Source organism: Botryllus schlosseri, chromosome 6, assembly GCF_051294905.1.
Source record: "Botryllus schlosseri isolate E-star chromosome 6, Bs_hap1, whole genome shotgun sequence".
Lineage (NCBI taxonomy): Eukaryota > Metazoa > Chordata > Ascidiacea > Stolidobranchia > Styelidae > Botryllus > Botryllus schlosseri.
The window spans coordinates 6,552,979-6,578,668 of NC_137241.1; the positions used below are offsets into that span (position 1 = coordinate 6,552,979).

General features: G+C 40.3%; 3 protein-coding genes across 3 annotated transcripts in view; 2 read left to right on the forward strand and 1 right to left on the reverse strand.

The window, feature by feature from the left end:
• The window catches only part of LOC145440732 (WD repeat domain phosphoinositide-interacting protein 2-like), a 227,720-nt gene that overhangs the window by 158,935 nt on the left and 43,095 nt on the right, over positions 1–25,690 (reverse strand). The window lies entirely within an intron of this gene.
• LOC145440738 (ryncolin-1-like) overlaps positions 1–25,690 on the forward strand; it is a 154,862-nt gene that overhangs the window by 105,188 nt on the left and 23,984 nt on the right. The gene's annotated exons all lie outside the window — the stretch shown is intronic.
• Positions 15,467–24,851, forward strand: LOC145440737 (ficolin-2-like). The gene is made up of 5 exons (XM_080318477.1): positions 15,467–15,828; positions 20,203–20,273; positions 20,411–20,507; positions 21,244–21,340; positions 24,347–24,851. Exons 1-5 carry the CDS (start codon positions 15,471–15,473, stop codon positions 24,657–24,659), a joined length of 936 nt encoding a protein of 311 aa, XP_080174603.1. The 5' UTR covers positions 15,467–15,470; the 3' UTR covers positions 24,660–24,851.

Sequence of the window (25,690 nt, forward strand, 5' to 3'; positions counted from 1 at the left end):
GATACAAAATAAAATCTCGTCAGGACAATGGAACCATGCACCCCGAAACAGCCCTCGAAATCTGAAAACCAGCATTGCTTCAACAATGGCACCGCCGCAACACAATGGACATAACAATGACCAAGTTCGTCCAGCGATTGTTCTGATCAATGTCGATTTTCAGACTCTTGGGGCTACTTTGAGGTCGTTGCATTGTCTTTACAAGAATTTAATTCGTATTGTCGGAATCAGTGTGACACTGGCGTTTAAGACCAGATTCATTAAATTTCTTACTCCGGGTTAGTCCTCTACTTTTAGTGGCTGGCAAACCCGGTTCAAGTCGTGTTGTATCGGGTCAAGTCACATGTTGCGTACAAGTGTGTCAAGTCGCATGTCGTGTTCAAGTGCTCCAACTCAGTTTCGAAAAGTCAAGCGCATTTCCACGGTACATCGCATCACTATTCACGGACGCATGGAGCAAGGCACGCTTATAGAGTGAGCGGTTATGCCTGCAAACCTGGTCAGTGGTCACGTATAGCGATCATTGCGCAAAGCGATCCGCTCTACCGAAACGCACTGCCGTTTTGTCCCGCTTAGAGATGAATATTACGTATTATGAACTAGAAATATGATAAGTGACTTTGGCCCCCAGGCGAGTAAAATACAGCTGAGAAGAGTGTATTGATATTATGGTTCAATTTAACACCTTTAGCAATTAATGTAGATCTAGCGCTATTTTTTAGCGCTTTTTTCTCAATATTTAGCAACATCTAGCGATTTTTGACACCAGTTTTAGCGATTTTCTTCCATCCGGAGTTGGCAACACTGAATCAGTTGTGTTCGCGTGTACCGTAACGTATCCTCAACACTTGTTATGCCAACACCAATATCATACTAAGGATATATTGCTTCGGCAGCCACGCACTGTCGTTCGAATTCGACTAATTTCGCTGCTGACAATCAGTTGTGCTCACGTGTGCCGTAAAATATCCTCAACAAATGTTATGTCATATTTGCAGCATCATACTATGGACGTATTGACTCGGCGGAGTGTTACCGTGAGAGAAATGCTGTTTGAACCCCTCGTCCTAGCCTTGGATTTACCGTTTCGAAAAATTCCACCAGAAGAAGCTGTGATCGAGTGTCACAATCAATGTCAGCCACGCTCCATCAATCTGTTGTTTTGACAAAACCAGTACGTATACGCCGGAGATGAGCATTGATTAGGATTTAGAAAAAACGTATTTGTGAAATTTTTCTGGATTAGGTTGAATTAAGTTTTGAGATTGATTTACTATATCGTACGGGCAACTACTACCGAGACCCGTCGTGACGAAATCGGATTAATCAGTCATGGAACGACAAGTTAGGGCTAACCGCTTATATTCCTAGTTTATTCTTGAAAGCTCTATAGATTACTGGTTAGCTGTATGTTGTGGGCGATTGACAACAGTTAGTTGTCGCTGTTATACAATTTACACTTTGTGTTATACATTCCTCGTTACCACCGCGAACTAAGAGGTCAATCACGACGACGGGCAACTACTCCCAATTGGCGGAATACTGTTTGATTCATCTGTATAATCAGGTTTAGCACCACAAGAAGTATATTAGTAGTTTATGATTGAATGAAATCTATCAATCAAACAACGATAACAACTATATAGATCTCGTTCGTATTACTATGAAAGCTAATCGATCACGTCCACACAATATTATTACGTAGCATTCATTTGGTGGGGTTGTTGTTGTTAGTATTGTAACATGGTTATCGGCTACTATGACCTTTACACCAGTTCTAAAAGGGTAAGGAATTGGTTAGTGTTACAGCTGTCTGACGGTGGGGTATTCGACAAAATTACTATGTTTTACGACGGAAGTTATGATCACACGGACGGGCTCTCATCACTTATCGTACGAATGCTTGTAATCTCGATGTAGTGTGATGCACACGAATCAGCTGTGATCAGTCGAGTGTGACACGATCGAAGTCACTATTTACTGTTGGAAATATCGATGAATACCGAAAGCGACTCAAGCTACCATTACACGAAAAATCGAGCACACTCGTTCCTCCCTGTCGGGGTATACCCACCTTCGTTTCGTACAGACAAATGTTTCCATGTTGCAGCGAGAATAGCGGGGAGGGTGGTAGATCATTATCACAATAAGTACCTTGGGATGAGTGTGAAATCGACATCGTCCGTTAAGCGATTGAAGCAAGTCGCCACTACAATCACTCTCTGCGTAGTGCGTAAACGCAACGTACAAAGCGCTGCCGGGTATACGAAACTACGGATTCTAGCCAAAGCGAGGTTATCGAGATAGCTGTAGCGATTCACAGCACATGCTAAATCTCCTTGAAATGGGAGTACAAAATGTATCGCTTTGAAATACTCAAGTAGAAGTAGTTGTTAAAGAGTAATTCGCACCGTAAAATTGCAACTGTTCTGGAGTGCTAATGTCACACAATTGCTATATTGATCACTCGCTTATGTGTAGAAAGCAGAAATTGACCCCTGGGTTGTACGATCTCGTGGCCTTGACAAACGTTCTATAGTTCAAAAGTCACTGTCATGTTGGGCTTTGATTGCTGTTGTACTCTTGTTAGCGTCGATATTCATTGGTACGTGTTTTCATGGTCTAAAATGTTGGTTATTATAGAGTGTTTTCGTAAAAGGTTGGGAGCCACTGATTTAGGCCTTGATGGGTTCAACCAAATACACGTGTAACACATCCTATTCCTGGGCCGTAACCGATCCTTTACCACACCTTCTATACGATAAACGTCCTTTTTATCCAGAGGTAAGCCGACGACATACGGGAAATGCAGGCGCTGACGTGCTATTTTGTTATTCTCTCCGCGTAGCATGAAAGAAGGTATTGAGGTACCCTCCCAAGGTCACTGCGAGCGTAAGTTAAGTCAATCTCTGTGTATGTAGTGTTAATGTCGCACCGTCGCAATAATGATCACTTATGTGTAGAAAGCAGAAATTGACGACTCGATTACTTGTACGAGCTTGTAACTTTGGTAAGTTTGCTGAAGCGGAAAGCCACTCAAGTTGGACATTAAATTGATTGGTGTTCGTTCTCTTGTTAGCGTTGATAGTCGTTGGTACGTGCTTTCGTGCTTTAAAATTTATGTTATTGTTATCATCGAAGGATGGTCATAAATAGGCAGGAACAACTGATTTAGACCTTGATGTGTTCAACAAAATACGCGTGTAACAGTGTAACACATCCTACCCCGGGCCGAAACCGATCTTTACCACACGTTCTATATGTTAAACGTAGCTTTTACTCATACGTAGCACGATGATCTGTGAAGACGCAGCACTATCGTGCCATTTCGTTATTATTTCGACGTCACATGACAGGGTAGGTAGACATTGGGCTGTGGTACCCGAAAATACAGTGTTCAACGCGATCGACAAGTACCCCCCACTGCGTGCTATACGTTTAAATAAATATTTTTACTCGTTTCCGCCACCTAGTGTGTAGTAATGAAGAGGGTACATAAATGAAGTAGCAATATAAACTAGGCTGTACAACTGACTATGATTTCCGATAATACGAATTAATGATGATTTGGAAATGAGCTAAGAAGTATTAGACATAGAATTGGTACTTTGAAAGGATAGGTCTTTGAATTTGAAGTGGTTGAAACCCTTCCTAAGCCACTGTTAGTATCGCTGACTGTGAGCTAACAACGGCCGCAAGCACATCACATAACAGAACATCGGTATCATGATTTACGTCAAACCGCGACACATGTTTTATTCTACAGTTCGAGTTTCACAGCGAAATCAGTTCTAGAATGCGCAACTAGAACTCGAACAACTGACTTTTTTAACTCCGCAACTATAACTACATAAAACCGCAGATGGCTGACCGTCAACCAATTAGTTAGATAATTCGTACAAGTCCGCGAGCTGTCGTTACCACCAGGCTCGGTTATGATTTATTTTGGTACCCGATGATTTTATTGCTTTGATGTGGAAATTTGTCATGTATTATTTGATGCGTGTAAAACTTCAAATAGATGTCCGCTGTTCGTACTACTGGCCAAGGAGCAGCGTTCCAAATGTGTTTAACACGCAAGAAACGTCAATAATTGCTTTGCTATTTGAAACTAAGCAGAGTGGAGGGTTATTATTCTCCCCTATGCGAAGTAGTGTGTCTGCGATTTGTTGATAACTCGCACACTGTGGGGGTTACGAGTGATAACTTTTGTAAAAAGACATATTAGCATACAGCAGGGGTCCTCACGTATCACGGTCAACACTGCATAGTATCAATTCTTATTAGGATCGCATTCAATACTGCATTGTATCAATGCCCATACCCGGTGACATATGACGGAGGAGAGATAACAAATTAGCACCTTGGTGATTACGTTTCGACTACTTGTGGGATTTTTCTGTAACCGTAATTATAGACGGATGATTCAGCAGTAATCGTAATCGCAATCGATTCAATTGATGAAATAATCATCCCCATGCCCACTAACACACATTACAAAGTAAATTAACATACATTTAAGCTTGTGTAAGTTATTGTCTGATACCGATGTGTTATAATGTGTAACCGATTTTATAGTCACATGACATCAAGACATCATATCTAATTCATTAGTTGATGTTGAGTATGTCTTATGGTACTTTACAAAATTTATCAACCCCATTTTTTGAAGTTTATTCTATTTCGCTATGACCTAAATCTCCTCTTTTCATTACCGCACAGCGGGATACCCGGAAGTATTGCTTGCAAAAGTGTGAATCAGCTGTTTCTTTATTTATCTTTAAAATTCGTTGAAAATTTTGAAGCACGAAAGCACGTACCAACGACTATCAACGCTAACAAGAGAACGAACACCAATCAATTTAATGTCCAACTTGAGTGGCTTTCCGCTTCAGCAAGCTTACCAAAGTTACAAGCTCGTACAAGTAATCGAGTCGTCAATTTCTGCTTTCTACACATAAGTGATCATTATTGCGACGGTGCGACATTAACACTACATACACAGAGATTGACTTAACTTACGCTCGCAGTGACCTTGGGAGGGTACCTCAATACCTTCTTTCATGCTACGCGGAGAGAATAACAAAATAGCACGTCAGCGCCTGTATTTCCCGTATGTCGTCGGCTTACCTCTGGATAAAAAGGACGTTTATCGTATAGAAGGTGTGGTAAAGGATCGGTTACGGCCCAGGAATAGGATGTGTTACACGTGTATTTGGTTGAACCCATCAAGGCCTAAATCAGTGGCTCCCAACCTTTTACGAAAACACTCTATAATAACCAACATTTTAGACCATGAAAACACGTACCAATGAATATCGACGCTAACAAGAGTACAACAGCAATCAAAGCCCAACATGACAGTGACTTTTGAACTATAGAACGTTTGTCAAGGCCACGAGATCGTACAACCCAGGGGTCAATTTCTGCTTTCTACACATAAGCGAGTGATCAATATAGCAATTGTGTGACATTAGCACTCCAAAACAGTTGCAATTTTACGGTGCGAATTACTCTTTAACAACTACTTCTACTTGAGTATTTCAAAGCGATACATTTTGTACTCCCATTTCAAGGAGATTTAGCATGTGCTGTGAATCGCTACAGCTATCTCGATAACCTCGCTTTGGCTAGAATCCGTAGTTTCGTATACCCGGCAGCGCTTTGTACGTTGCGTTTACGCACTACGCAGAGAGTGATTGTAGTGGCGACTTGCTTCAGTCGCTTAACGGACGATGTCGATTTCACACTCATCCCAAGGTACTTATTGTGATAATGATCTACCACCCTCCCCGCTATTCTCGCTGCAACATGGAAACATTTGTCTGTACGAAACGAAGGTGGGTATACCCCGACAGGGAGGAACGAGTGTGCTCGATTTTTCGTGTAATGGTAGCTTGAGTCGCTTTCGGTATTCATCGATACATGTTTGAAAAGCACAGCCCCCATACCCACGTAATAGCCTGTGCTAAGTCATGGGAATGCAATGTGAAATTATGTGCAAACTTCAGATCATGGACATGGCCATTGGTGTGTACATCCCAACATGGACCGGCTACTGAGCTCGTATTTTTTTTCATGAAATGATAGCTTGTGGTCGCTTTCGCTATTCATCAATACATGTTTGAGAGCACAGGTCCCATAACCGTAATAGCCTATGCTTGTCATAGGGAATGTAATGTGAAATTATGTGCAAACTTCGATGTTCAAGTCCGAGACTAAAAGCTGGTAAAATATAGGGTTAACATAAGCCCCGAAAGGAGGACACTTTTCACGAGCTGCAAAAAGTTACTATAGCGGACGAATGATTTGTATGTTTATACATCAAATTTCATGGTGTTGACTAAAAATGCTCATTTTGTCCCCTGACTTGACTCCCGAAATACCCATCTCTCGTAAACTAGGTCATCATTTAGTGCCATTCGTAGTCTTTTTAGATATTTTAAGATAAAAAAAAGGAAGACAATTTGACAAAAAGGAGGATATTTGCACAAATTAGGGACATTTCTTGAACGGAATATACGAGTTATTTCCAACAGTAAATAGTGACTTCGATCGTGTCACACTCGACTGATCACAGCTGATTCGTGTGCATCACACTACATCGAGATTACAAGCATTCGTACGATAAGTGATGAGAGCCCGTCCGTGTGATCATAACTTCCGTCGTAAAACATAGTAATTTTGTCGAATACCCCACCGTCAGACAGCTGTAACACTAACCAATTCCTTACCCTTTTAGAACTGGTGTAAAGGTCATAGTAGCCGATAACCATGTTACAATACTAACAACAACAACCCCACCAAATGAATGCTACGTAATAATATTGTGTGGACGTGATCGATTAGCTTTCATAGTAATACGAACGAGATCTATATAGTTGTTATCGTTGTTTGATTGATAGATTTCATTCAATCATAAACTACTAATATACTTCTTGTGGTGCTAAACCTGATTATACAGATGAATCAAACAGTATTCCGCCAATTGGGAGTAGTTGCCCGTCGTCGTGATTGACCTCTTAGTTCGCGGTGGTAACGAGGAATGTATAACACAAAGTGTAAATTGTATAACAGCGACAACTAACTGTTGTCAATCGCCCACAACATACAGCTAACCAGTAATCTATAGAGCTTTCAAGAATAAACTAGGAATATAAGCGGTTAGCCCTAACTTGTCGTTCCATGACTGATTAATCCGATTTCGTCACGACGGGTCTCGGTAGTAGTTGCCCGTACGATATAGTAAATCAATCTCAAAACTTAATTCAACCTAATCCAGAAAAATTTCACAAATACGTTTTTTCTAAATCCTAATCAATGCTCATCTCCGGCGTATACGTACTGGTTTTGTCAAAACAACAGATTGATGGAGCGTGGCTGACATTGATTGTGACACTCGATCACAGCTTCTTCTGGTGGAATTTTTCGAAACGGTAAATCCAAGGCTAGGACGAGGGGTTCAAACAGCATTTCTCTCACGGTAACACTCCGCCGAGTCAATACGTCCATAGTATGATGCTGCAAATATGACATAACATTTGTTGAGGATATTTTACGGCACACGTGAGCACAACTGATTGTCAGCAGCGAAATTAGTCGAATTCGAACGACAGTGCGTGGCTGCCGAAGCAATAGTTCCTTAGTATGATATTGTAAATATGCGTGGAGGTGTTGGCATACCAAGTGTTGAGGATATGTTACGGTACACGCGAACACAACTGATTGTCTGCAGCGAAATGAGTCGCTCTCGAATGACAAGTGCGCGATGAGCTCGTGATCGATATCTATGTGGACGATGCATTAGTTCGCCAACAGATCGATTCAAATTGTATATCATGTACAGCATGCAAAATTATTATGCCGTGGTAAATTACATATTATTTACAGTCACCGGCATGATTACGCTTGACCAGACGTGAAGCAGTAAAAAGAACCCATCATAAATACATTATTTGGTTGGGACTTTCTGTCCTTATGAGACGCTAGAACGCGGTATAGGTATGGAACAGCTACAGTTGTTGCTTGTACCGATTACTAGGTACGTAATACCGGAAGTTAACACGTTGATGCGAGCAAAATTGAGAATCAGCTATTTGTTTAATTACTTATTATGTCATAATGTTACTTTATTTAAGTTAATCTATGTCGGATCGCCTAATACCAATTTCTACTACGACATCCATTCTGACTCTCGATATGACTCGAAATGACACACATATTTATCATCATACCAGATCCTTTCTCCTCACTATTTAAGTCAATAAAAAAGCAAAAGGTGGACAAGTACGACAGTATGAGACAGACCACAAGCATCACTTTACACAGCCGAACGTATGGACACCTAAAACACGCACCAGAATCTAACGGATCAGGAGAAAACTATACTGACGTAACGACCGGCAATTATTCCTATGACCCACCGTACACGAAATTGAATCAGCCGCGGAACGACAAGTCATCCAGGGGATTTGACGGGCAATTATTCCCAAGACTCGTCCTTGGATTGACCACGGACCGATAGGTCAGGGCAGGTAGCTATTATCAAGCCCCATTAAAAAAAAAACTAAATATACAAGTCTCGTGTTCAGAGGTCAAGCGAGGTAAAATCAGGAGTGGAAAAGTACAAGTAGAATGACCCAAGTCTCATGTCTGAGTACAAAGGTCAATCCAGATTCTTTGTTCGTTTTCTCTCTATCGTTAATTATTCCCCCTTTTTTATTGCCGCACACAGGGTCATAAAAGTATTGCTGCAAAATTGAGAATGAGCTAATTCTTTAAATAATTATTATATTGATATTCTTTGTTTGTTTATTATAAATCTCGAATGGGGGGATTCCGCCCAAACTATATACTACTTATGTATATATTCAAGTTTCAACCAAATACACATTTACATCTTTCATTGTTTATACTTACTTGAAACACTCTAAAAATTTCCGAATGGTTACGTGACATCCCCCAACTAGACTGCGGAAGCCGTGATGCCATCCTTCAACGGAACTGTTGGTTCGATCCATGCCATCGATGGTAGGTTGTCGCACATTCCAAATGCTGGGTGGGAACATTGGCCACCTATTACTGCCTTGTTGATCATTCGTGCTACCTACGGCAGAAACAAGAATGAGAGAAATACTTCTTATATTCGCGACGCAAATCCATAGGGTCAATGTTCGATATAATGTGGTAATGACAAAATGTTAGCCACGGACAATAGGGATGGTGTGAACGTGAGGTTCACATTCGCGTTCTGTGTGTGAACCTCGCAAATTTAGAGGTTCCCGTTCACAAACGATCCTTGGTAGGTTCTGCAATGTAAACTTTTTTCATATATTACAATCTTCACTTCATTATAACTTCTTTGGTGGAAATGCATTGCATTTCACCTTGACAATCTCAAAAATCTTACTTGCATTGTGACGAAGGTTTGCTTGAAATATCAGGCTTTCTGTTTGTGAATATTCAGTGGCTCTCTGCTGTGAGCTTGATCCGCAATCACACAACATCAAGAGCGAAATACACCACAGGTAGGAAGTCAGCGAATTATGCTTATTCAACAACTCAATGAAAGTGATATCGTTGTCTGATGTAAAAATCTGGCAGCCGTGCGGGGTCAATCTTGATTTCATATGTTTATTGGATAATGAAAACCAAATCATTACGATTGGGGGTTGGCTACTGCTATATAACTTGGTAATAAGGTAATATCGGTAGCAAGTATTGAAACCCATTTTACACTCTGCTCAATATCAACGCAGCGACGCCGATTACACTGCCCGGTCTGACCCAGACCGTCAATGCGTAAGCTTATGTTCCCTTGCAAGTCCTCGTCGAAATTGTAGGCAAAGCGACGGAAGATAGTGATTTTATGGGATTATTATATCATTTGATTGCCCCAGTTGATACATTTGTCGTTACATCAGTCGTTAGTCGTTGAGCAGTGCGGACGTCCGTCGCGGAGCCTCGAGCCTACTCGAGACGTCATTGCACGGAAGCGCTTTTATTTTAGCTGCACGCCGATGAGATGAGTATTCTTGAAAATAAGCAAAGAAACGTGGAAGTGTGTGAAGATCCTACACATCAACAGCATTCATCCTACCTCACGCGGAAGACGATCTGTACGTAAATCTCCTCGACACATCAAGGTTCGTGTCACCAACCACCGAACGAAAGCTAGTGTGCGCCGTACTCGTACCTTCCATGATCTAATACAGTGGTTCTCATACGGGGGTCCCGCGAAGCATTTTCAGGGGGTCCGCAAAGCCTCAAAATTTTCAAAATGATTGATAACCGTATTTTTCTATTATTTTCAAGATGGAGAAACTACGAGTAAGTTTCGCTTCATTACTGCCACAACTTCATGACTCGCATCAACTGAATTACCGTCTGAGATAAATATCCTACTGTTCAAACTCCTTGTAATTGCCAAATTGCCAACAGCCTATACTGATACAAACATATTGCTGTTTAAAATATTTTGTTGGGGTTTGTGGAAAAAATAAAAAATAGTAAGGTCAATCAGCGTAACAAAAATCCATTTTCCTGCGATTGCCTATACAAAACCACTATTCTAAAACAACTTGGAGATGAAATGCTAGACAGAAATGACTAGGATGGACGTTATATGTTCAATAAGAAAAATCTGCGTCTCAATTTTGACGGCATATATGTTGCGATGCGATTACACCCAACGGAGTTGTCGGAAGCGTTGTCCGTTATTTATACCATTCGCCACCACCTATCTTTGTGGAAATAAATTTTCGGCACTCTTTCATATAAAATCGAAGACTCGGATTTTCAAGACACAACCTCGTATTTCAATAAATGCAGCTGTAAAATTAGCTACCTTCTACCCAGGGGTGTCAAACTCGTCTTGTATCGCGGGCCGGAGTCAAAGATTTTGATCGCTGGCGGGCCTGACCTGTCAAGTAATTCCAATACGCTACCTCCAAATCCATACCCTTGTTTTTTGCTGGAATGCTTTATCATCAACGCCATGCAAAATTATATTGCAGATCATGTGGGCTTTATACGAGCAATACCGTTAGTCGCAAAAAATAAAATTGGCAAAAATGCGATGATCGGTTAATATAATACAGGTATAACCCACTAAAACAGCGGCTCTATTGACGATATAAGTTGCAATATTTCTGTACTGCCCCTGTGTTAATCATGATGCCTCGTTCCCACCACTACTAGTAATATTCGAGATTGTAAGCGCATTATTTTTATATCACTTGACCAATTCACCATTTAAGTTTGTCCGGAGGCTGGTGCTGGGGCCTTTTTTGTCAGAGCAAAGCAAACAGAAGAGCGACCAACGATAGTTAAATTATATGTAGGTCCATTTATTTTACAACGGTTTCGCATTGTCATTTCCTCCTCTGTGAATATGTGGTGTTATGATATGCTTGATTGAGCATAGCGATGGGTTCCGTATTGTTTTGATGAGAGACAAGCATGTGGTCTGCTGGTAATACACTTGGAGTTCGACTTGTAAAGGTATCTGTCTAAGTAGTCAGTCTTACAGCTAGAAGCTCGGTGATAATACTACAGAATACCATTATTTGGTACATTTTTCCAGAAATCGCTGAACTCAGCTTGCACTTCTAGGCCTTCCGAGAAAGTTATGTCAATGTGACGTAGCCTACTTGTTCCTGGTGGTTACTTGGGTTAGAACTCAGCATTGCCGACGTATGGTTATAATGTGGCATATGAAAAAATGTTCAACATTACTGTCTTGAAGAATTATTTAATATTTACGTCAAAGGATATATTAATAATAATCTCAACTTCTGAACGAAATGTGCGGAATTATACAATAATTCTTCAAATTGCTCAGAATGGCCTCGGGGGCCATGAAATGGTCTGGCGGGCCGGAGGTTTGACACGCCTGGTCTATCCAATTTCCACATAAATAGTGTGAGGTTATTTTCGTGAATAGTCATTTTGCTGCTGATTGTAACTAGCCTACTGTTAGTATTCGAAAAACGCAGATGACGCTTGCACGATAATTGAGCTAATTTTGAACTCAAACTTCATGGGGTTCGCGGGGTCCTTGACTGTCGAAAAGGGGTCCGCGAAGACAAAAATGTTGAGAAGCACTGATCTAATACATATCAAGTGCAAGTCAAGAGTGCCAAAAGAGAGCGTAGAACAGAAGACGACCTCGATGATAAGCTTAAACTGCCGCTCTATCAACAACAAGCTCACTTCAATTCACGAGCTCATCCTCTCTCAAGGCACTGATCTGTTGGCGTTGACTGAAACTTGGCTTGGATCCGCAACAGATAACCAATCAATACAGGAGCTGCTTCCACCAGCATAGGCGAGTATGCAGACTCCAATATCCACCCTTGCTCATGCAGGTGTAGCGCTCTACACATTTTGTAAACCCACCGAAATGACGTCTATGATTTACCTGCAGTAACTCTTTGTACATGGATACGTCTTTATGGGTCAAAAGCAATGTTCCCTCTAAGCTGCGCACGTGCGCAAATGCGCAGTGCCGACACAGTTGCGCACAAACAATATAAAGTGATTACCTTTTTTTAGTCGTTACGCACTGTTGTCCAAGGGTCTGCGCAGTGAGTTGGTGAGTGTGCGCAGACTCGTCGAAAATTAGAGAGAACATTGGTCAAGAGAGCGTAAACTCCAGGAACAGTTTCATGATCTTTTGTAAAATGGATGGTGTACATCTGGCAGAAGAGATTTGGCAGTTTTAAATATGCCTTCGGCGTGCCATGCTGTGTATCTGGTGAATAATCGAGAATAAGGAAAAAGAAAAACAAACCTTTTAAAATGCTTAGTATTAAATTAACAGCAGTGCGACAATACAATAGATTAGCTAACGATTGTTTCTGTTACAGTACTGTATATAAAAAGACATCACTAGGGCAAGTTTTTGCTACTTTTGCAACTTTTTTTACAGCTTCCGGCAGCTTCCTAAATACTCGTAAGATACGTAGAATTCTGTTTTAAGCCCGTTGAAGGAATCTTATAGTGCAACTTTTTGCAACTTTTGTCCATTTTTTTCATGCAACTTTTTCGATTTTTCATGAAAGTATTTTCGATTTTGGTGAAATTCACGGCCAAATTCGACTGAAAACCGTAAATCAACACCGAAATAATGCTTTTACGGGTATTTCGGTAGCTGAGCCGGAAAATTGCCTTTTTTTTAGTCAACCGAGCAAAATGTGGTCAAAATGCAACTTCTGCAACTAATGTTGAAATTAAAAAAATAAATGCAACTTTCTCAGGTTTTTAGTGCAACAAAAACTTGCCCTAGACATCACCAAACCTGAATATTAACGATAGCGGCACTCCGCTATACCAAGAATGCCTATGTTACGTAGGTATACTTTGACATGTGCAACGTATCGAATTGGTAAAAAAAGCGATAGTCCATTCTCGGTGGTGTCCATTCTCGTAAATGTCCATTCTCTGTGGTGTCAATTCTCGGTAATGTCCATTCTCGGTGGTGTCCATTCTCGGTAATGTACATTCTCTGTGGTGTCTAATTCTCGGTAATATTCATTCTCGGTGGTGTCAATTCTCGGTAATGGCATTATCGGTATGATTTTCTCGGTATTGACCGGACACCGTGGCTTCCAGCCTTTCGAATTCGTGACGCAGCCTATCGAATGCAATAATATAATATTGCGACACACAGTTATTGGATTGGTCTTGTGAGGTCCCGGTATTTTGATTGATATAACACTGGCGAGTTAAAGACTCGAACATCAAAAGAGAATGAGAATAGATGTGTGCACAATGCAGTCAAGATACAACATGAACTCTAGCTGCCTTTTTCGAGTTCATTGTGTATGAAATAGCTTATACAGAGCACGGTAAAGCTGATATGGAAAATGAAATAAATTTAAATTAAAAGAAAAGTCAATGGAATGTAATCGGCGTTATTTCTCAAAGAAGCCACCCCAAAATTGCAGAAAACGACGAAAAGAAAAAGCTCAAGCATGGTAATGTCGTTTCCTTCATGCCATTAAGGATGAAACATGCACATTAGGGCTGTTCAAAAATAACTTTTTTTTCCTGATTCCAGCCATTCACTGATTAAATTGTCAGGTTGCCACAACAAAGGCTGCACACCAAATTTGGTTCAATTCGAACATGTCTAAGCGTCCGCAGAGCCAATTAAAATTTTTAATTTAATACGTAAAATTAAAAAAAAAAATTTCAAATTTTTCTCTCAACTCCATGAAAATGTTGAGATGTCTTCAAAGACCATGCAAATGAAATTTGAGTCAATTCCAACCAGTAGAAACGGAGTTATTTGAGTTTTTCGTTGATAATTCTCGGATTATCCACCAATCAAGGATAATTGGAGAATTATCAACGAAAAACTCCAATAACTCCACTTCTACTAGTCCGAATTGAGTCAAATTTTATTTGCATCGTCTCTGAAGACAGCTCAACAATTTCATGGGGTTGACAGAAAAATTTGAAAAATTTTTTTTTTCAATTTTCCTGTATAAATTAAAAATTTTAATTGGATCCGCGGAGCCCTATACTTGTTAGAATTGAACCAAATTTGGTGTGCAGCGTTTTTTAAGGTAACCTGACGATTTAATCACTGAATCGCTGGAATCCGGAAAAAAAAGTTATTTTTGAACAGCCCTAATGCACATGTTTGCCAGCGCAAGAATAACAATAGCGAGGAGATGAAGCTTACACTAAAACATTTGAACTGCTGATGCGAAACAAACTCGCAGAATAAGGTCGAAACGTAGCGTGCAAAACAGAAAGTGCAATGATCCCATCTGATGAGCTCAATGACGAGCACCAGTCACGGTGATGAACACGGTGATAAACAATAACTGTGAGCTAAACGATAGTGGCAGATCGCATTGTCGCGAATATAAAAAAAGAACTTCGCATCAAGGTTTTGCGTATTAGATTCACTACCGCAAGATGACGAAGAGGGTAGACAGTGATAAAAGCATGCTTCGGTAAGAATTAAATTTTACAGCGACTAACTTTGAGAAGCAAGTTCAAGAATACAGGGTAATATCCATCAATCCTAGTAATTATACGCATAGTTTTTTACATATATTTATTCAATGTAGGCCTACCTACGTGAATGCAGCCAGGGGGAGTTGACGAGCTCGAGCGCGACTATCTGGATTTGATATTTTCCAATGACACTGTGGCAATTTGATATTATTCCGTTAAAAAATACTCTATTTTGTCCCCGACTATATACAATGTACACACGTATACAGTCATATCATTATGGAAACGTCTTGTTCGAAATTAGATCTGTAACTTCATAGGTTCCTATCCACGTTCGCTATCACACGAAACAGAACATTTCAGGGGTTCGCACCATCCCTAATACTGATGGTCATTTCACCCAAATGGCATCGTCGATCTCTGAAACGACGACTACACCCCTCTATGCCGTATGGCCACTATGCAAATACTTTTGATTCATGATCCTCTTTTTTATTATGCCCGAATTTTTTTATTTCTATCAGATGCGGTTACTCTACGTGTTATTTCTGCTGGCCATGAGCCATAAAATGGATGCCATGTCGAATTCCAGCTCTTCCTCATTTAAATCGTCGGTCTGTCAGCAGTGTGTGCGCTGGTGCGATAGTGCGGACAACGTCGCCGCTGAGAGTCCGATAAAAGTAGGAAACGCTGGATCAAAAAAGATTTGTGGACGCCCGGGCCCGATTGGTCCAATCGGAAGACCAGGTGTTGTCGGTCCCAGAGGTATTACTGGACCTGTCGGGCCACCGGGCACAGAAGGGGTCGTGAACATGACTGCTATCGTGGAGGTGATTGACAGAAGGATCGAATTAGGTATTTGTAGCACAATACCTATGATTTGGATGGTATGAAAATGTGATAAAGAACAGTGTCCGCTCGTCTCAGAGAGATACTCGGAGATTCCCCACCTAATATTTCGTGCAATTACAATATTAACAACAATTTATAATGTATAGCTGCAACCATTGAAAACAGCGAAATTGCGGTTTTTCGTGGGCTCTCACTCGTACATGCCTGTAGCCGTGACTTACATTCTCTTGTCCCAGTTGCGCCCGTCAGGATAGCTTTACTTATCTATACTCCAAAAACCATTCAAAATAGAGAAAGCCCTGATTTAGTATCTTATATATATCTTCCTCGGTGAACCTAGTGCCAACATAGGGCAACTATTAATTTCACCTACTTCGTTTTTTGTCGTTTAGGCCTACCTTTTTTATATCAATAGTGTCTGTGTCTGAACTTTATATCGTCAGAGTATACGTGTGCACGGTGCACTCGGCACCCACACATCAAGGGTTCTCAACCATCTCCTGGCCGTCGCCCATTTTCGGGTTTGTTTGAATATATGCTGTGACCCAGTCATAGTACCGTTCAATGTGTGGTAATTGTCACTTCGAGCTACCCCAATTGAGGGTTTGTGGTGCGACAGCTACGGCCATGGAAGATTGTATAACTCTTGTGTACTTCCAGCCACGTCGCGAAACCAAATGATCTAATTCCCGCATCATCCACTGTGTGATTCACGTTTTCCACGTATTATTCGATAATATGAATATATTTTTGAACATATAAACATAACAAATATGACTAAACTTTCATTAATTCTATAATTTTGGAAATAGCTTTGAGGGCTCTATATAGTACGCAAGAGAGGTGCTCAGAATAGGCAACAAAGCTACTCAAATTGAAACGAAAACATCTACGTGAGTACGAGCAGAAGTAGTAATTTTAAAAGTATCTTAAATAACTTCAAGTGGAATTAGAATTGACTTGCTTTAAATCCACTCAAGTAAGTAAGCGGTTGGGAAAACAATCATGATACGCACGCCGAATTTATATTGATTCATCCCAGGAGGTATAAGATTTTGACCAAATCATGGCATGAAAATAAGAGTTTTTCCATGGAACAGTGATTCTAATCCAGCGGTTCTTAACAAGCGATCCGTGGGTGGACCCCTCAGGAGTTGCAAAGCACCAGAATATAGGGTGCGAGATGCAGTGTGACATTATTCGCTAATTAAGGCCAAATACGATTTCGAAAATCAACAGTAAGTACGAAATATGTTAGGCGGAATTATTCAACTCTAAACTATTGTTTGCGTTTCGCGCGATTCCGTGTTATGATATATGTGGCTTTCAATTTGGGTCTCTTCCTATTCGACGAAATAATAGTTAATAATAAATAAGGCGGAAGTTACAGGAATGGGTCCGACCCTTTTCGCTATATTGAGATAATGGTGACTTGAGGCCTCTGGCATGCTTTAGTGTACTACAAACCAGCAGCTCTACCGATAAATATGATGACGCGGGGTTACAGTAGGAACAGAAGTAACAGCAATAAATGCAAGTACAAGTATTATTGGCAAAATATTCACTATGTAACCCTGTATATAAGCGGTAGATATGACAAGACCCATATGATAAGAGGATAAAAGGTTAAGAAACACTGTTATAAAATTTTATTTACTTGAACACCCCGTTTCCGAAAAAGTTATACCCCCTCCTCCGTATTATAGTTTAGACCAGTGGTTCCCAACGTGGGCGATATCGCCCCCCAGGGGGCGATTTCGCGGCCTAGGGGGGCGAAAATGACGAAGGGAGCGATAGGGAGGCGAAAATGGACAAATGGGGCGACAGGGGGCGATAGGGGGCGATGACGTGTTAAAACGGCAATATTGGAGTCAATTCGGAGAAATGAACTTTTTTTTTTTTAGTCATCCCACGGAAAATTGGTTGCAAAAGTGTAAAATTCGACAACGAGCCGGAAGGTTGACCTTTTTTTTTAATCCACGCGCCGATGATTACATATTGTATACCGATTTTTCGGATCACAAAAGCTGGGGGCCGATGATCGGCGTTAAGCTTGAAGAGGGGGCGATGAGTCGAAAAAAGTTGGGAACCACTGGTTTAGACGAAAAGCAATACGGAGAAGTTGAATCGGATACGGTGTTAACACGTCACGCCGGTGGTTCTTGTCTATTTGTCCTGCATCGCCCCCTTTCGAAAATTGCCTGGGTGTGGCGCCCCCCTATTTTAAGGAAAAAAAGTAAAGAAATATTATGAAGATTTAATTTTGTAGCTCTAAAATACAAATATATTTAGTTTATGATTTCGACCAAAAAGCTGCAAAGCATCTTTGGTACAGTGCCTCTTTATTCCTATACCTAGTTCGAAACATTTTGTGTAAAATAACCCGAGGTAGCGTGATGGTAGCATTTTAACGAGGACTTGACGATCTAAAAGTACGCGCAATTCATTGCACGGGACATATAATAAACCACCGCATACATGGAAACATGTTGCAAAAACAGCCGGCACAAATTTCGTGCGTAGCACGACGAAAAAATTCGAGATTTGACAGATTTTGTCGAATATATCAATTTGCAATAAGAACTCAGGGATATATAGGACTGCTGTAATATTATATCACTATCTGCAACCTCCACTGCAACGCCATTTTTCTTCAGTGCCCCCATACCTCCCCCTGAGCCCATCCCGCACATCGCCATCTTCAATATCCAAAACGTCCCTTGGGGGCGCTGGCGACAAGGTTAAGAAACACTGCTTCACGCGATCAATATACGTTGATAAATAAAAGAAACGGATCGTACAAATGCGATATACCAAACTTGAACAACTCGACAAATTCCAACTTTTCTAAATTAAATTACAATTAGAATCATAGCTATACAATTTTTCCAAATTCACATGAAATCAGAGCTCATTCTCCTAAGCGAAAGAAAGGCATATGTTTCTACAGCAAACGTGGGTCATTTCGCACGATACAGTTCTTCTGATGCATTTTCAGGAAAATTGAAAATTAGATTAGAATTATATTACCACCCTTTTTTGCTCTAATTAGTCTAAATATAGAAACAACTAAAATTATCTAGTTGTCCAAGTCTGCTATATTCTATAATTTCACTACATTCGGTTTGAAACGACAACATGTACGTTTTCAAAACAAAAGAACTGAAATTAAATAGACGAACTCAAATTAATGATACTGCGAATTAAAATAAAAATGAAAATACTATTTCTAGAATGTGGAAACATATTTCATGTGTTTGGTCCAGAATGCTTCAACGGTGGTTTGCTAAAACAGGTCTAACCCTAAAAACGTAGAAGACCACTATCCCAGATTAGACACATCATGTGTTCTGCGATTGCGATACGATGGGTGGATTCTAGATTGCGACTCGGTATTTCCAAACGTATTGATGAGCCATATTTACTGTGATATGACAATGCGCAAGGTGTGAACGGAAGTACGCAACCGTTTTTTAGCCACTCGAATCTAAATTCGGGTCTTTACTTGACTCGTGTAAATGTTAAATTTTTGTTTATACTCCTTGAAAACAGCCCCGAAATTCGTCAGTCGCGCCCTTTACTCCGATGGAAATATCTTTTGCTACACAAACTGGAAATGCCAAAATATTACGAAGTAAAAGTAGAAGTATACTTAGATTTACTTGAGTATAAGTACTGCAAGTTGTGAAAAAACTAATTATGTACTTCTTTACTAAGAACCTCTGATAGTTGGCCTACGTATAGTCGACCTTTCATGTCAGGACATGTACAAGTGATTGCTTGGCAGGTATATTTGATCATTATCAATGACAAGCACGAACTGCATTGAATCCTTTCACACCAAATTTACTAAGCGCACATATAAAATGCAGTGAAATACAAATTGGTAGGCAGAGTTCATGTTCCAGGCCAATGCATATTATTCCTTATCCGTTTTCCATCACAATGAACTTTGTAGGTAATGTATAGGTAAAAACCTGCATTTCATCTTCCGGGTGATTGCTGCGATTAAATTTATTGGATTTCATGATTTGTCCATTCTTGGCTGCGACGAGAAGGAAGATACTCTACGCATGTGGTAGTGGTATTTGTCAATAAAATTGCTTACACGGCTTCGTTGGATAGAATATTGTGCAAGCATCTTGAAACCTCACGAAAAAACTCGTGAAGAAACCTATCACGGCGCACTAGCTTGTCACGAGAGTCTGGTTGAAAAGTACTGTTTGAGAGCACTTGTGTGAAGTCACATATAATGTCAGAATATGCCACTTAGACCAAAAATAAAGTTTGCGTGCTACCGGGCGCATATAGTTTTTAACCCTTTCTGACCTACCCGATATTTTCGTGGGCCATCATGAAACTATTTATCTTTCAAAGCTATTGGAGCGAACGCTGGATCGAAAAATCTCAGCGATATAAAATCCAGATTGGAAGGAGGAAACTGGGTTGTGAGTTCCTATTGATATTATGATATAACTATAGCCTAAATACGAGATCGAGATTTGCAATGATATCATTAGTTTTTAGATTGTGGATGTGGACGGTGTACAGCTATACGTAATTCGGCGTAACCATCATTTTTCAGGTGTTCCAGAGGAGAATGGACGGAAGCGTCGACTTTAATCGGTACTGGGACGACTACAGAAACGGATTTGGGGAGTCAAATGGCGAATTCTGGCTTGGTGGGATATCGTTTTAAGAACAGCTCACAAATTGAAATTCCTTTGTAATTATTACAACGTCATCTGTCATGTGGCACCATATCCACAGCATGACAATATGAATTGATTGCCACAAAATTAACGTTGTCTTGGATAATGATTGAAGTAATTGATTTTATCCTGCCGATCCGTGAAAGATCTATATTTTGTTGACAACGAATAATTCATCCCGGTAAGCGCATCGTACATGCAGAAATATTCTATCTATAGTCAATAAAATGTGTGATGAGGAATATCGCAAATGACTTTGTGGTTCGCGAGACTCATGATATTCATCACTGTTCATTTTTATGATCACACCCAGGTGTTTGGAGTCAGCGTATTTTCTCTTGATATACCACCATAATTCCTAATCCGGGTTTTGTGGAATACGATTTGGCACTGCCAAGTGTTCTAATTATCATGACTTGTTAAACGAATTCCAGTCACGGTGAGGTTGGCAATGCGAATCTCCGATTAACTTCCTCAACGTGGAGTATAGGCGGAAGCGGGTTTCAATACTCTTCCATTTATGTCGTGACGCGCTTTACCAATCGCTTCCTGATACTGCGAAGTGTAGGCTATACCAAAGTAACCATTGGTAGCCTTCTGGAATAAACAGCAAAATTTGCGATTTTAAATTTGGAATGTTATCGCTTCTGTGAAATGCAGCTCTTCGTTGTCAATATTTGTTATATTTACCTTTTGTATACCTTAGGTCTCGAAAATGTGTACCAACTCACTAAATCTGGACGCCACGAACTAAGAATCGATATAATCGCGAGAAATGGAACCTATTATACTGCAAGATATAGGTGAGTGCTTTGTTGACGCATATTTGCGGTCGGTGGAATCAATTTTTTCGTTTTATAAGGTGTAAAAAGACCAAGAGCAAATTTAGGAAGGTATAAACCATCATGGGTTTCCAGCTAATGGGCCTTGAGTCAGTAGGTTTTTGGAGTTCAGACCTTGCGCGGTATATAGTGCTATCATGAATTATGTTATTTATACGAACCCATAAGAAAAATAAATAGAAAATGAACGTGACCTAATGTTACGATTTAATTTCGCTCACAATTATAGCAGTCCTGTTTCTGCTGCGGTCATGGCATCAGCACGCAGAACTAATTAACCTCAAACATGATTTATGTTGTCGCGAACTACATCAAGATGTGTCAGTCGCTTAATTCTGGTTTCATCATATCGACAAATCGACGAAAATTATTGCCTCGGCATTTTCATCCCGTTGGATGAAAATAGGTCAAAGTCGCTCAACAAACTTGATGTTAGAGTTGACATACGCTACTCAGACGCGTCCACTGCGCCGAGAATACAAAGTCCTGCGGAAATAATACAGCAACAATCGTCTCATTAAATTGTAGTTAAGTTTGATTTGATTAATTTATTTTGCTGTTGAATCTCTGGGTTTTCCGCATTGAGCGTTAACGGGTCAACTCTATGCAGGGCTATGACAAAAACTGGGATGAGAACTTCTGGTATAAATCATGTGAATGCTATCAATTGATCTAATGCAGGGGTTCTCAACCTGGGGGCCGCGAGAAATTAACCACATTTTTATGAATTCTGACTAAAAATGTGCATCACAATCATTCTGAGAAGACGATTGTTAAAGATGAAACCTATTTCGTATTCAGGAAATCTCGCCAAATTCCAACTTCAGCATACGCGCTCAACGGAGTATAGGCTGATTTTAACTTCATTTGAGCAAATTTTTGATATTCTTTGAAAATTAGGAGCAATTCCCACGTGTAAGTCATTCATTACTTCATAGCTTTGCAGTAGCCTAAAGGTCGGCGCGCTGGGTAGCTGTTGTTAATAATTGGCGAACTGCACTGCCTAAGACAGATTTAGATGCGATATAAGTTGCCCGGTTTCGCCCTCAATTAAGCTACCCTAAATAAACACAATTTATTCAGTTCCAAAACCGATCGAATTTAGCATGTCAGTACAGAACGATGCCGTGCTCTCTGTAGTCACTACCATCATCAGGATTTCTCAGTGCAACCTACCTTGAAATAATTTGATGTCCTGTTCAATGTTTTCTTGCTATTTTCAAACAAGTTTGGGGAAAGTTGTCAGAAATGTTAAAGATTCAACAACCGGCATGCGGATTCAAACTTGGTGTAAGACATACCATATGTATCGCATATGTATACTATTAGATCAGGGAAGAGAAACCTGTTGCTGTGGATGGGAATTTGTGCGGCCGTCGACACCTAATTCAATTAGTATGTGTTGGCATCCGTCGACATGCAAATAGAAATTACGAATTCACTCCAAAATTTTTGAGAGATTTTAATTAATCTTGAAATTTTCTTCACACTCCGCGCAATTCAACATAACCTAATTTTTCGATTTTAATATAGTAGCGCGCTTCTCACTCTTAGTCGGAATCAGAATCGTGCGTTCCGCACGAAAGAAATTTGTTTATGGTACATTTGGGAGATTTTAATATATTTCCACTACCGATACAATCGACTATCCTGATCGGGGGTCAAGAAATAACAGCATGCAACCAAATGACTAATAACATTTGGCCCACCCGAAGATGCATTATCATTTATAACTTGCCCTAAAATTTCGAAAGCACTCTCTCAATGAACCCTACCGGTGTATCTGATCACATGGGCTAAGAGAGGATAAATATTTGATAATAATATGTGATACTGCTACTATTAATTAAGGAATTCATTCGTGAATCTGAAAAGTTTTCGCGCTCGGCGCGACAATATGCAATCCCAGCATCTATTCATAACATTGCGACTCCCGATTTCGGTACGTACAAAAAAGGCTTTTGTTAAAAGTATAATCGTCCGGACTCCGTAGTTCACCGGCAATGGATACGGACAGATTAACATAGGTATTTCGCGTCCAGTTAGTTCATTACGGCTATGCCCTGGAATGCGGCCTCAGGCTGCATAAGTAATCGAAATGGGCCGTGATTAGCAAAAAGGTTGCCTACCTCTGTATTAGATGATGTTCTCATTTTGACATGACGAAAAGTGTAGAGGGGGGGGTGGGTCAGGGGGCGCAATATTTTCGACCATCCCCAAGGGGGGCGCATGTCCAAAAAGGTTGAGAACCGCTGATCTAATGGCTCCGACGTCCCAGAGATTGAAGTAAATCCAGCAAGCTCGTCCTCCTGCTCCCTCTCAAATTATGTTCCTTGTACCGCTGATCCCGGCCGCAGTGACAACTTCATTTATCGTTACGTACAAAGTTCGTTTGAGGCGATAAATCCAGAATAATAAATCCGTTTGTGACTTATTTGACCTGATGATTGTAATGTCACTTTGTTCGGAAACTTACATAAACATTGACATAATTTAGCATAAGTAAAGATAAATAAAGTTTATTATACAAAAAATAGGTTTATTTTCATCTGGTTTCTATATTGAAAACCGAAATTGGCCAAGAACAACTTGACCTGCAGTCGATCTCAAACTATTTGTCTTATCTCCCTTATTATATTCCCTACACTCAATGAAGTTGTGAAAAGTCAATATTAATTCCAAGAATGAAGATAGACACATATTAGGGAAATTTCTGTTACCTCATAAACACAGTAAAGGGTGCTATCTGAAATATCTTGTGTTCGAGCCTGCAGTTTAGCTAAGTTGCACATAGGTGTGGGACTGTGGGTGCATTGGGCTTTGATGAGTATTATGTTAAGAGCGGGCTTGATGTTGTGTTCATTATAGAAAATATACTGCGGCAGATGTTGCGTATTACAGCTATCGCATCCTCATCGCCTGCGGATATTTCATTTAGATCACTCAAATATTAATATTCACTTGTAGTTCTTTCTGGATTGGAGCGAAGGACGACAACTACAGATTACACGTTGGTGGTTATACTGGAAACATGAGTCGCGAGGGTTTGATGTACAATAACAACAAACAATTTACAACCCGAGACGCGGATCATGACAGTTGGGGTGACGGCAATTGCGCAATTGATGCTTATAACGGTGTATCGACTGACGGTGGCTGGTGGTATGGAACCTGCACCTATTTATATATTAATGGATTATTCAAGAACATAAGATGGTATGGCACAGCTGGCAGGTTAAATCTGCGATTCGCGGAGATGAAGATTCGAAAAACTGCATAAGGACAGAAGCAGCTTGATGTGCAATTCATCGTGCCGAGTTCGTTACGAAATGCATAAACAATAAGCATGTTTATAGTTGTGGCGGTACTAATTTAAACCATTTGTTATCAATCTTTTTTCTCCGAGATGGTCAACTTCGCAACCATCTTTCGAATCCAACAATTTTTAATAATAAAAGAGTCATGTTACGAAGACACGCGTTTCCATCAATAAATCATGATGATGGTAAATACGCTTTAGATGGGAAGTTGTCGCAGTCGGTTACCAGGAAAGGGGTGAGTGTCACGAGTTGCACTTCATACATCTCCGTAGTATCAAGGTCAAGTCTCAGCGTTCTTTATCACGCTGTTAAATTTCTGACACTCATTTCTTCCTTGTTACACTTACATTACGAGATCACGCAGTACCCCAGATAAGGCAATTCAGATTGGCTACCTTTCGGCCGATGTTATTATCGAATATTGCAAAGAGTCAAAAGCGATGACGCGTGACGTCGATATCACCCATTTTGTTCAAGTGCAAAAGGACCACTCGTGAAAATCATATAGCTGCAGTTTGAATAAGGTGACTTTCTGAGGACAATGATTGCTACCAAGCGATCTCCACACCAACTGCTTCAATGTGAAACCACGCGATATTCGAACTGTACGAGTTTCTTTCTACAATGTTCGGCAGCTTTGCTTAATCACTAATTCGATCTACCCACCATCGCGCGCCTCGAATCATGGATTGCACTATACCTTGATTGATCAAAGAGAATGGCAGACATGACGGCTAGGGCTCTTCAAAAATGATTTTTTTTTCTCAAATCGTACTGGCTATTTGATAAAATTGTTAGGTTACCTAATTTAAGCCTACACACAAAATTTGGATCAATTCCACCAAGTAACCGCTTTGCTACAGGAGAAGAAAGTTTCTATTTATTATTTAAAAACAAATGATAAAAAATTTGAAAATTTTCTGTTCACCCCATGAAAGTGTTAGGCTGTCTATAGAAACGATGCTCACCAAATTTGGTTCAATTCCAACCA

What these genes read in the sequence shown, in the direction of transcription:
- LOC145440737 (XM_080318477.1), top strand. Translation starts at nt 15,471, where the DNA reads ATGCCCGAATTTTTTTATTTCTATCAGATGCGGTTACTCTACGTGTTA. An exon ending in AAATGGCGAATTCTGGCTTG is followed by an intron (nt 20,508 to 21,243) that starts GTGGGATATCGT and finishes TGTATACCTTAG; the next exon opens with GTCTCGAAAATGTGTACCAA. An exon ending in TATTATACTGCAAGATATAG is followed by an intron (nt 21,341 to 24,346) that starts GTGAGTGCTTTG and finishes ATTCACTTGTAG; the next exon opens with TTCTTTCTGGATTGGAGCGA.